The following is a 12,767-nucleotide window of genomic DNA, read 5'->3' as shown; positions in this document are numbered from 1 at the left end:
GACAAACTGACAGATTAGGCAAAGAGAGCGCCATTAAAGTATCTGCAAAACACAATGTGTGACAAGAGGATAATATGACACATCAGTACAAGAGGCACATCTTGTCTGAGGTGCATGCGTATACATTATAGTAAAATCTTGACTATTCAGAGATCTTAACTATTCAAAGACTCAAGTTTAATGTCCTCCAAGATTTGCTTGAGTTGCTTAAACTGCAACATTATGTCGTTTATTAGGTTCAGGTGTTTGATGGAATCTCTGGTAACCGAGAACTGTATTTTGAATGACCCTGAACACCAATAATGCAATACAAAACACAATCTGTAGTTGTCACATCTTCTATTACCATATACCTCTCAGTTTAGGTGGAACTTGATAACTTCTGGCTAATTGCCAAGTCTGTAAATACCTGTGCCACAACTTGGTAACTTTGTCCTTTTAGATGTCAATCTCATTTAGCAGTAAATTTATTTCAATAATTCCAGCTGAAACTTTTGTAATTTATGTTTGTGTCTGGTAATATTTATGTATTTAAAATGTTTTTGTTAAGATTTGTGTAATACTCTAACCTTCTGGGAAACTTAGTCTTGAGTTTTTAGCAGCAAACCATAATTGTCACCAGTAATAAAAATTAGCATGTTTTACTTTTTCAATAAAATTTCTGAAATAAATAAATAAATTTTCAATAATATTTCAACTTGATAAGAATTGGATCAAAACAAAAGTTATCTGCAAAGGCTGAAACAGGAAAGAGTTATTTCTTTCTGCTGAGCTAAACCTGAAATTTTATTTTCAACAAGAACGTTTGTAAAAAAGATTTCTAGGTTCATCGTCACTGCCATTTTGCACCTCCTGTGCCACATGTTCCTGGAAGGAAGTGACAATTTACCAGGGGACAAAAACAAAGAGTTGTTTCTTTCCTCTGTCAAACCGGACATGCATTTCCAGTTGCTTAGCTCATATATGATGAGATCTTTTTGTCTTTGTCCTCCTCTTTCCTCAAGGGGATTTCCGAGTGAAACCTTCCATCCAGCTTTATCTCCCCTGAGAGCAAGTCTCTGCCCTATGTTCAGCAGCCTTGGGGAGGAATTCTCAGCGGGAGGTGGATGATGGAATTGATTTAAACTCTCAGGTTAATCACTTCAACTCAACCTGATGGACATATTGATCTTTCAAATCCCAATGGAGAAGTTCTCGGTGTTCACTATGTTGAACTACCATAAGCACAAACATAACAACAGTGGACTGTAACGAGCTTTAACAAATAGAAACACAAGCTATTTCAGTATTATTTTTGCCAGAACATTAAAAGTGTTCTCATACCTTTAGAAATACGCTACATACTTAGTTAGAAAATGACACTGATTACGGAAAAAACTCAATTTAAAACCTGACCTCAATGTCATACCCTGCATACCACTTGGCAGTGGCTTTCTGTAGTTTTCTGAGTGTGGCCTGATTTAGCCCTACGAAGCCAAGTCTTGACCACCAGGTGCACCACACAACATCATTTTGTGGAGTCGAAACCAACTTAAATTTTGAATCAGCCTTTGTCTAATCTCTTGCCTTAATCTTACCATGGAAAAGCCCATCCAGAGGTTGAAGCACCCAGACAACATCACCCCAGGATAACACCATGACTGGAACCCCCTGTGGTTTTTCATACAAAATCATCTCTGACCATTTCACGAATGGATGGCTGGACCATTGCATAATCCATCCATCCTTTGTCTTTTTTTTTTTTGTATTCACTAAATTGACGGGATAAAAGAAAAAAAAATTCCAATAAAAGTTATTTCATGGAAAAAGTTACATTATATTTTACTATTCTATTAGTGGGTTTGTTCTTGGTTTGTGGAAATTTTTTGTAATGTATGATCGTTGTATTATAGGTCTACTGAGATTAACTGTAAACTATTTGATTTACAACTGCAATCCTTTAATGTTAAGCCAAATGAATTTGAAGATAATGAAATAAGTACTGTAGAGAACTGAAATAAATACAGTGCAGATACTTCTATTATAAGAGGAAAAGACAGAAAGTAATTACGTATATATTCAAGGCACTCGCATTGTATTGAACTTTTATGTTAGTTTTCGACCTTGAGTGAAGCAGAACTTTATGGGGTTCCGAGCATCAATGGCCTTACCCAACAAACACATTTGCATCATGCTTGGATGCTAAAGCTTCCTACTTCCTGCTCAACCAGTTTAGTGATCTGATGCCTTAAAGTAGAAAAACTTGTGTACCTAAAGCCTATCTCAAACTTCACAGAGGACCTGTCAGTCTCACAAGTAGCTTCGATGAGAATCCTCAAACGTGTGGCTTCAAAAGATATTTCTTCCTGCTTTATTGAATAAAGTCGTCATTTTATCAGGCACTCACCATCTACCAACATGGTCAGGTAATTATAGTAAAATTAGTTTCCACATTTATGGGCTGTGCTTAGTTTTCGTGTTATTTTGTTGTAAAGTACATCTTTGTTCATAACTAGATATGAATTCATTAATCTTCCTTTAAGATTTTTTAAAAATGTTGCTATTTTTTACTTTATACCATTTTAGCATTTTTACCTCAATAAAACTGTAATCTCCCACAAGTTTTTAGAGTTAAATGAGTCTTTTTTTTATCACCTCCCTGTCATTTTGTTTATTTTTCTCCTGTCTGATGAAAATGTGGCAGACTGTCATGAGTCTTGGAAGAGAAATACAGTCAGTAGCCAAACTTTTCTTCAAATTTAGTCAAAAGGTTAAAAGTCACCCAAACCTTTTTTATAAGCATATTAATGTAAATTCCCATTGCACAGATCACTTATTGGTTTAAAGTGAAAGTGTTCGGTCGACTATGTAAAAGGCATCTACTAGGAAAGAATCTGTTCCTAAATTCCTCTGTAAAACAAGGCAGAAGAAACAATGCAGTGGAAGTATTTACATAAGACATAGATGAGTTGTCATTCTAAGCTCCATTTCTTTATGTTTCTTTGATTTCAGAATTTTGAGAGTGATGAACACCTGTGCCACAACTGTATTACTGCTGATGATCCTTCTGGTACTTCTTTATTCCAATGACCAACAAAACATCTCAACACCTCAATCTAGTGCCAACCTTGTCTGGATACCTTCATTTTTACACAAAATTTTCCCATCGTCAAATTGGCAATTGGAAGAGAAGAGGCTGTCACAAAACCTAACAGCAAGATGTGAACAAAACACAATGTTTGAAAATGTCTCTGGCTTTGAGTCCCTTTCCCCTACGTTTCAAGACTTCCTTTACTATCGTCACTGTCGCAGTTTCCCCATAATTCTGGACCTTCCTGACAAATGTCAAGGAGATGATGAGCCTGAGGACGTCTTTCTTTTGCTTGTAATTAAAAGTTCCCCACAGAACTACGAGCGAAGAGAGGTTCTGCGCAAGACCTGGGCTGCTGAGAGGTCCTATAAGGGAAAAGTGATTCGAAGAATCTTTATTATCGGAACTGGCGGTTCAGGTTTCGAGGAGGAGAAATTGAACAAACTTGTCATGTGGGAGCACCAACATTACAATGACATCCTCCAATGGGATTTTAAGGATTCCTTTTTCAACCTCACTTTGAAGCAGATACTCTTCCTTGAGTGGATGGACAGAAGTTGTCCACAGGCTCGATTTCTGCTGAATGGTGATGATGATGTTTTTGCCCACACTGACAACATGGTTGAATATCTTCAAAGTCTTAAAGATAATAATGGAAGGAAGCACCTTTTTACTGGACATCTGTTGCAAAATGCAATGCCTAAAAGAGACCCAAATAATAAGTACTTCATTCCCACACAGGTGTATGACAAGAATATTTACCCACCCTACTGTGGAGGTGGGGGATACCTTCTGTCAGGCTATACAGCTTTGGTCATTTACAAAATATCTGCATCGGTCCAAATTATTCCTATTGATGATGTCTACATGGGAATGTGTTTGGCTGTAGCGAAACTTAAACCTGATTCTCACATGGGTGTGCAAACACTACAATGGCACATTCCCTCCAGACAAGTTGATAAAAATGACCCCTGTTACCTTAAAGATTTTCTTTTGCTTCACAAATTCTTGCCCAGTGATCTATTTTTCTTGTGGCAGGAAGTACGCAACCCAAAACTCATATGTAGTGCTAAAGCATGATAAACAGTAGAGTCAAAATAAACTCAAATGAACTGTCTGAACAAGACATGGGTCAAAAAAAGATTTAAGTAATTGGTTAGTTATGCAGATAGTATAGCTTGTTATTTTTGAGAAAACTAGGTACTTGTAGATGTTATTTAGTAAGTAAACTGGCTACCAATACTAATCAACTTATTCACTTGTAGGGCAGAGATTTTAATGCTTTTATTCTAGATTTGATTAGTTAATTACAGGAAAACACACAGTAAAAAACAACAACACTGTGAAATCTAAACATATGCTATGTGAACTAGTGTTTAAATGAGCCTCAGATTTCTGACTGCAAGTGAACACAGCATAATAATCTGTGAGCTATGTTGCAGGGGTTTATTTTAAACGTATTAATATGTAACTTAATAAAACTGCTAATCAATGTTGTTTCTGAAATTCTATCATTGTTTTATTATTGTTTTACCTCTTTCCCTCCTGTTGGAATGTTGCAATAACTACTCAATGTAACTCATAGTCTAACTGTAAAAGCAATGTTACCTGTTAAATCTCATGGAACCTGTTTTTCTATGTGTTACATTTGTGAAGATAATGAATGTTTCTTGGAAATTTAATTTGGTATTTACATTTTTTTTTTGTAATCGAATGAAAGATTAAATGTTCTTTACTACCATAACCAAATGCCTTCTAAAGTCACATGAGTTAATGAATAAAGTGTGCCTGTGAATTATTTGATATTAGTTTTAACGCAGCTGTCAGGTCTCAAGAGTAGTCATTGAACTAACAACATCATGATGATCAAGAAATATGCCACATAAGGTCAAGAATAACTTTCTTAATAGGTTTAAAGCAGGGTTAGGTTATAAAACAATATTCCAAGCTTCCAATATTTGATGGACCACAGTTCAATCTCATGAACTGGAGAAATAAAACTGAGAACAACAATTGCAAATCTACCAAGACAAACTGACAGATTAGGCAAAGAGAGTGCCATTAAAGTATCTGCAAAACACAATGTGTGACAAGAGGATAATATGACACATCAGTACAAGAGGCACATCTTGTCTGAGGTGCATGCGTATACATTATAGTAAAATCTTAACTATTCAAAGACTCAAGTTTAATGTCCTCCAAGATTTGCTTGAGTTGCTTAAACTGCAACACTATGTCGTTTATCAGGCTCAGGTGTTTGATGGAATCTCTGGTAACCGAGAACTGTATTTTGAATGACCCTGAACACCAATAATGCAATACAAAACACAATCTGTAGTTGTCACATCTTCTATTACCATATACCTCTCAGTTTAGGTGGAACTTGATAACTTCTGGCTAATTGCCAAGTCTGCAAATACCTGTGCCACAACTCGGTAACTTTGTCCTTTTAGATGTTAATCTCATTAGCAGTAAATTTATTTCAATAATTCCAGCTGAAACGTTTGTAAATTATGTTTGTGTCTGGTAATATTTATGTATTTAAAATGTTTTTGTTAAGATTTGTGTAATACTCTAACCTTCTGGGAAACTTAGTCTTGAGTTTTTAGCAGCAAACCATAATTGTCACCAGTAATAAAAATTAGCATGTTTTACTTTTTCAATAAAATTTCTGAAATAAATAAATAAATTTTTCAATAATATTTCAACTTGATAAGAATTGGATCAAAACAAAAGTTATCTGCAAAGGCTGAAACAGGAAAGAGTTATTTCTTTCTGCTGAGCTAAACCTGAAATTTTATTTTCAACAAGAACGTTTGTTAAAAAAATTTCTAGGTTCATCGTCACTGCCATTTTGCACCTCCTGTGCCACATGTTCCTGGAAGGAAGTGACAATTTACCAGTGGGGACAAAAACAAAGAGCTGTTTCTTTCCTCTGTCAAACCGGACATGCATTTCCAGTTGCTTAGCTCATATATGATGAGATCTTTTTGTCTTTATCCTCCTCTTTCCTCAAGGGGATTTCCGAGTGAAACCTTCCATCCAGCTTTATCTCCCCTGAGAGCAAGTCTCTGCCCTATGTTCAGCAGCCTTGGGGAGGAATTCTCAGCGGGAGGTGGATGATGGAATTGATTCAAACTCTCAGGTTAATCACTTCAACTCAACCTGATGGACATATTGATCTTTCAAATCCCAATGGAGAAGTTCTCGGTGTTCACTATGTTGAACTACCATAAGCACAAACATAACAACAGTGGACTGTAACGAGCTTTAACAAATAGAAACACAAGCTATTTCAGTATTATTTTTGCCAGAACATTAAAAGTGTTCTCATACCTTTAGAAATACGCTACATACTTAGTTAGAAAATGACACTGATTACGGGAAAAAACTCAATTTAAAACCTGACCTCAATGTCATACCCTGCATACCACTTGGCAGTGGCTTTCTGTAGTTTTCTGAGTGTGGCCTGATTTAGCCCTACGAAGCCAAGTCTTGACCACCAGGTGCACCACACACACATCATTTTGTGGAGTCGAAACCAACTTAAATTTTGAATCAGCCTTTGTCTAATCTCTTGCCTTAATCTTACCATGGGAAAAGCCCATCCAGAGGTTGAAGCACCCAGACAACATCACCCCAGGATAACACCACGACTGGAACCCCCTGTGGTTTTTCATACAAAATCATCTCTGACCATTTCACGAATGGATGGCTGGACCATTGCATAATCCATCCATCCTTTGTCTTTTTTTTGTATTCACTAAATTGACGGGATAAAAGAAAAAAAATTCCAATAAAAGTTATTTCATGGAAAAAGTTACATTATATTTTACTATTCTATTAGTGGGTTTGTTCTTGGTTTGTGGAAATTTTTTGTAATGTATGATCGTTGTATTATAGGTCTACTGAGATTAACTGTAAACTATTTGATTTACAACTGCAATCCTTTAATGTTAAGCCAAATGAATTTGAAGATAATGAAATAAGTACTGTAGAGAACTGAAATAAATACAGTGCAGATACTTCTATTATAAGAGGAAAAGACAGAAAGTAATTACGTATATATTCAAGGCACTCGCATTGTATTGAACTTTTATGTTAGTTTTCGACCTTGAGTGAAGCAGAACTTTATGGGGTTCCGAGCATCAATGGCCTTACCCAACAAACACATTTGCATCATGCTTGGATGCTAAAGCTTCCTACTTCCTGCTCAACCAGTTTAGTGACCTGATGCCTTAAAGTAGAAAAACTTGTGTACCTAAAGCCTATCTCAAACTTCACAGAGGACCTGTCAGTCTCACAAGTAGCTTCGATGAGAATCCTCAAACGTGTGGCTTCAAAAGATATTTCTTCCTGCTTTATTGAATAAAGTCGTCATTTTATCAGGCACTCACCATCTACCAACATGGTCAGGTAATTATAGTAAAATTAGTTTCCACATTTATGGGCTGTGCTTAGTTTTCGTGTTATTTGTTGTAAAGTACATCTTTGTTCATAACTAGATATGATTCATTAATCTTCCTTTAAGATTTTTTTAAAATGTTGGTATTTTTTACTTTATACCATTTTAGCATTTTTACCTCAATAAAACTGTAATCTCCCACAAGTTTTTAGAGTTAAATGAGTCTTTTTTTATCACCTCCCTGTCATTTTGTTTATTTTTCTCCTGTCTGATGAAAATGTGGCAGACTGTCATGAGTCTTGGAAGAGAAATACAGTCAGTAGCCAAACTTTTCTTCAAATTTAGTCAAAAGGTTAAAAGTCACCCAAACCTTTTTTATAAGCATATTAATGTAAATTCCCATTGCACAGATCACTTATTGTTTAAAGTGAAAGTGTTCGGTCGACTATGTAAAAGGCATCTACTAGGAAAGAATCTGTTCCTAAATTCCTCTGTAAAACAAGACAGAAGAAACAATGCAGTGGAAGTATTTACATAAGACATAGATGAGTTGTCATTCTAAGCTCCATTTCTTTATGTTTCTTTGATTTCAGAATTTTGAGAATGAGTTACAACTGTGCCACAACTTTATTACTGCTGATGATCCTTCTGGTTCTTCTTTATTCCAATGACCAACAAAACATCTCAACACCTCAATCTAGTCACAACCATGTCTGCACAACTTCATATTTAAAAGAAGAAAGTCGCAATGCCTCAAACAAAACTTTCCCATCGTCAAATAGGCAATTGAAAAAGAAGAGGGTGTCACAAAACCTAACAGCAAGATGTGAACAAAACACAATGTTTGAAAATGTTCTGGCTTTGAGTCCCTTTCCCCTATGTTTCAAGACTTCCTTTACTATCGTCTGTCGCAGTTTCCCCATAATTCTGGACCTTCCTGACAAATGTCAAGGAGATGATGAGCCTGAGGACGTCTTTCTTTTGCTTGTAATTAAAAGTTCCCCACAGAACTACGAGCGAAGAGAGGTTCTGCGCAAGACCTGGGCTGCTGAGAGGTCCTATAAGGGAAAAGTGATTCGAAGAATCTTTATTATCGGAACTGGCGGTTCAGGTTTCGAGGAGGAGAAATTGAACAAACTTGTCATGTGGGAGCACCAACATTACAATGACATCCTCCAATGGGATTTTAAGGATTCCTTTTTCAACCTCACTTTGAAGCAGATACTCTTCCTTGAGTGGATGGACAGAAGTTGTCCACAGGCTCGATTTCTGCTGAATGGTGATGATGATGTTTTTGCCCACACTGACAACATGGTTGAATATCTTCAAAGTCTTAAAGATAATAATGGAAGGAAGCACCTTTTTACTGGACATCTGTTGCAAAATGCAAGTCCTATAAGAGACCCAAATAATAAGTACTTCATTCCCACACAGGTGTATGACAAGAATTTTTACCCACCCTACTGTGGAGGTGGGGATACCTTCTGTCAGGCTATACAGCTTTGGTCATTTACAAAATATCTGCATCGGTCCAAATTATTCCTATTGATGATGTCTACATGGGAATGTGTTTGGCTGTAGCGAAACTTAAACCTGATTCTCACATGGGTGTGCAAACACTACAATGGCACATTGCCTCCATAGAAGTTAAAAAATATAACCCCTGTTACCTTAAGGGTTTTCTTTTGCTTCACAAATTCTTGCCCAGTGATCTATTTTTCTTGTGGCAGGAAGTACGCAACCCAAAACTCCCATGTAGTGCTAAAGCATGATAAACAGTAGAGTCAAAATAAACTCAAATGAACTGTCTGAACAAGACATGGGTCAAAAAAAGATTTAAGTAATTCGTTAGTTATGCAGATAGTATAGCTTGTTATTTTTGACCATAGTGAAAAAACTAGGTACTTGTAGATGTTATTTAGTAAGTAAACTGGCTACCAATACTAATCAACTTATTTATCAGGCTATACCATATCACTTGTAGGGTTAGAGATTTTAATGCTTTTATTCTAGATTTGATTAGTTAATTACAGGAAAACACACAGTAAAAAACAACAACACTGTGAAATCTAAACATATGCTATGTGAACTAGTGTTTAAATGAGCCTCAGATTTCTGACTGCAAGTGAACACAGCATGATAATCTGTGAGCTATGTTGCAGGGGTTTATTTTAAACGTATTAATATGTAACTTAATAAAACTGCTAATCATTGTTGTTTCTGAAATTCTATCATTGTTTTATTATTGTTTTACCTCTTTCCCTCCTGTTGGAATGTTGCAATAATTACTCAATGTAACTCATAGTCTAACTGTAAAAGCAACGTTACCTGTTAATTCTCATGGAACCTGTTTTTCTATGTGTTACATTTGTGAAGATAATGAATGTTTCTTGGAAATTTAATTTGGTATTTACATTTTTTTTTGTAATCGAATGAAAGATATTAAATGTTCTTTACTACCATAACCAAATGCCTTCTAAAGTCACATGAGTTAATGAATAAAGTGTGCCTGTGAATTATTTGATATTAGTTTTAACGCAGCTGTCAGGTCTCAAGAATTAGTCATTGAACTAACAACATCATGATGATCAAGAAATATGCCACATAAGGTCAAGAATAACTTTCTTAACAGGTTTAAAGCAGGGTTAGGTTATAAAACAATATTCCAAGCTTCCAATATTTGATGGACCACAGTTCAATCTCATGAACTGGAGAAATAAAACTAAGAACAACAATTGCAAATCTACCAAGACAAACTGACAGATTAGGCAAAGAGAGCTCTATTAAAGTATCTGCAAAACACAATGTGTGACAAGAGGATAATATGACACATCAGTACAAGAGGCACATCTTGTCTGAGGTGCATGCGTATACATTATAGTAAAATTTTGACTGAACAAAAATTTCTATTGTTTTTGAACGTTGCATAGCATGTTATGCTTTACAAAAATGATGTGCCAATATGGCAACCAAGCAGCCAGGTTTGTGTTGCATTTTTCTCGCTCTTGCACATTGTACAGCTTCTGTGTTGGAACAAAGTTTGGTTCACATTCACTCCATAAATAAATCGCTCTAAAACAATTTTTTGCAAATGTACAAAGACCAGGTCCTCCAAACGGTCTTTGTACTGTGGATCTGGTCCACACTCAAAGTCAGATTATTATGTTCATATCATCTTCATTACTGTATTCATACTCAAGTGAATCACAAGAAGGAATTTATTCTTCCTGTTATTTTTCAGAAGAAATTTTAAGTAAAGTAAGGTAATTTTATTTATACATCAAATTTTCATCAGCAAGGCTATTCAATTTGCTTTTTATAAAATAATTCAGTCCCATGACAGTTTGCAAAGGTTTAACATTAATCATATATATTGACATTGTGGTAATTTTTTATTAGCATCAGGATATGATTGAAGGGAAACCATTAACTTCACTAAACATGTTACATTTTTTAGACTTTTTAAAGCATATTTTTACTTGTCAAATGTTATTTCTGTATTTATGTGGAAACCTATTTTTCACATAAATGTCAGATGTCGCTTAAATCCCATGACAAAAATCATTTAAATCCCAGTGTTTAGTCAACTGAAAATAAGTTCAGTAACAGCATGAACAGAGGGACACCACGATCCAAGGAAAAGATATCACGTCTACTTCGCGAAGAATCAGCAGTGATGAAGTCGCAACGCAGCTGAGAGGAGAAAACAACTTACATAGTGTTTGGAGGGGTTCCTTCTCTTCTGCACGTCCACGACGTTAACGTCACGGACAGTGCGGAGCTGCATCTTCTCAGCAGACCAAACGGGCCTTTATTTAAAGGGAAAACAACCACAGACCGCAACGGCGAAGATATTTGCCCATGAAACCCCGAAGAAGGAGCTCGAAAGATGCAAAACTCCTAACTTGGGCAAATAGTCGAGCGAAACTTAAGGGAAGAAAAAAATAGCGCGATCCTGGGTGGCCCCCCACCCCCACGTACTGACGGTGTCAGGCGGTCTTTGTCAAACAATCCAACGCAATGAAACTGGCGAGTAATCAGGCTTCCCCACCCTGAAAGAGGGGCTGCACCGACCGCCGCTGTCCGGAGCCAAAGAGGGCAGTCAGTCAGAGCGCATGGGGCGGACCCAGTTCAGCTGGCTGGACACACTTCACAGGACTCTCCAGGAAGGAGGTCAGCCTGGCTGGGACTGGGACTGCCGCTTCTTTGTCTTTACGTGAACAGGGATTCCTTCACTTTTAACGTTAGTTTCCACAATACTGCTTAGTTGAAATTCAGTCAAATTCACAGTGCATTATGCTTTACTCACTGGTTTATCGTTATTATTGTAATAATGATGCAGTAGTAATGCGTCATTATTACTGATACATTATCATTGTCACTAATGGTGTATCATTATTACTGTATCACTAGTATTGTGATAATGATGTAGTAGTAATGCATCATTGTTACTAATGATGTATCATTATTACTGTATCACTAGTATTGTGATAATGATGTAGTAGTAACGCATCATTGTTACTAATGATGTATCATTATTACTGTATCACTAGTATTGTGATAATGATGTAGTAGTAATGCATCATTGTTACTGATGCATTATCATTGTTACTAATGATGTATCATTATTACTAAAAAAATGTTTACAATTATTTGGTTTGGTCCACTGAACTGGTCAAAATTCGCCTTTAGTTAAATTAAACTAAACGTGTCATGTTTTAGGTCAGTTAGAATGACCAACATTATTTTCATTTGTTCCACATAAGAATATTGAGAGGGACTTATTGAATTACTTTTTTTTTTAATTGATGATTCATATTCTTTCTATTTGGCAGGATATGTGTTCAAACTCAGTGATGGCATGGTTGCTTTGAAAAAGTAACTTTAATCAAATTACTCCTTGAAAAGTCAAGGATTACTGATTACTTGATTTGGAAAGTAACTAAGTTACATTAAAAGTAACTTTTTAGTTACTTTCAGCAGCTGTTGACAATGTTTCCACCACCTGTCAACATTACATTGAGGTTTACCAATACTTAATTTCAAGTAATTGATGGTAACATCAGCTATGTATCTTATAAGATTGAACTGAAGGGGAGATTGTTTAATGATTACAACAGTACAAAATTAACTTTAGTAATTTTTGCATGTTTTTGCGTGTCCCACTATTGTCTGGAAAACTTAGTATTTTAGAGTTCTAGTTTTTCCAGCAACAAAATGTGCATCTCTCTCCTCCCTCCATGGTTTACATTTCTGTCTCAGCGATCAGTTGCTGCTGTAGCATAGGAACAG

At 36.0% G+C, this 12,767-nt stretch overlaps 2 protein-coding genes and 1 pseudogene across 3 annotated transcripts in view; 2 read left to right on the top strand and 1 right to left on the bottom strand.

Moving 5' to 3' along the window:
* The window catches only part of sh3pxd2ab (SH3 and PX domains 2Ab), an 84,100-nt gene extending 72,571 nt beyond the window's left edge, over window positions 1–11,529 (bottom strand). The window contains exon 1 of one of the 2 annotated variants that reach the window (XM_055030321.1): window positions 11,191–11,529. In XM_055030321.1, the coding sequence (XP_054886296.1) occupies window positions 11,191–11,262 (72 nt within the window). In that variant the 5' untranslated portion in view covers window positions 11,263–11,529. The remainder of the gene's footprint in view (window positions 1–11,190) is intronic. The other variant, XM_055030322.1, reaches the window with a different exon arrangement.
* On the top strand, window positions 2,277–4,733 carry LOC129360194 (N-acetyllactosaminide beta-1,3-N-acetylglucosaminyltransferase 3-like). The gene is made up of 2 exons (XM_055030327.1): window positions 2,277–2,405; window positions 2,992–4,733. Exons 1-2 carry the CDS (start codon window positions 2,398–2,400, stop codon window positions 4,148–4,150), a joined length of 1,167 nt encoding a protein of 388 aa, XP_054886302.1. The 5' UTR covers window positions 2,277–2,397; the 3' UTR covers window positions 4,151–4,733.
* Window positions 7,337–9,951, top strand: LOC129360190 (N-acetyllactosaminide beta-1,3-N-acetylglucosaminyltransferase 3-like; annotated as a pseudogene).
* Window positions 11,530–12,767: the final 1,238 nt, after the last annotated feature.

Source organism: Poeciliopsis prolifica, unplaced genomic scaffold, assembly GCF_027474105.1.
Source record: "Poeciliopsis prolifica strain line A6 unplaced genomic scaffold, Auburn_PproV2 SCAFFOLD005, whole genome shotgun sequence".
Taxonomy (NCBI): Eukaryota; Metazoa; Chordata; class Actinopteri; order Cyprinodontiformes; family Poeciliidae; genus Poeciliopsis; species Poeciliopsis prolifica.
The sequence above is the reverse complement of the archived record's forward strand: the minus strand, read 5'-3'. Positions and strand labels throughout refer to the sequence as shown.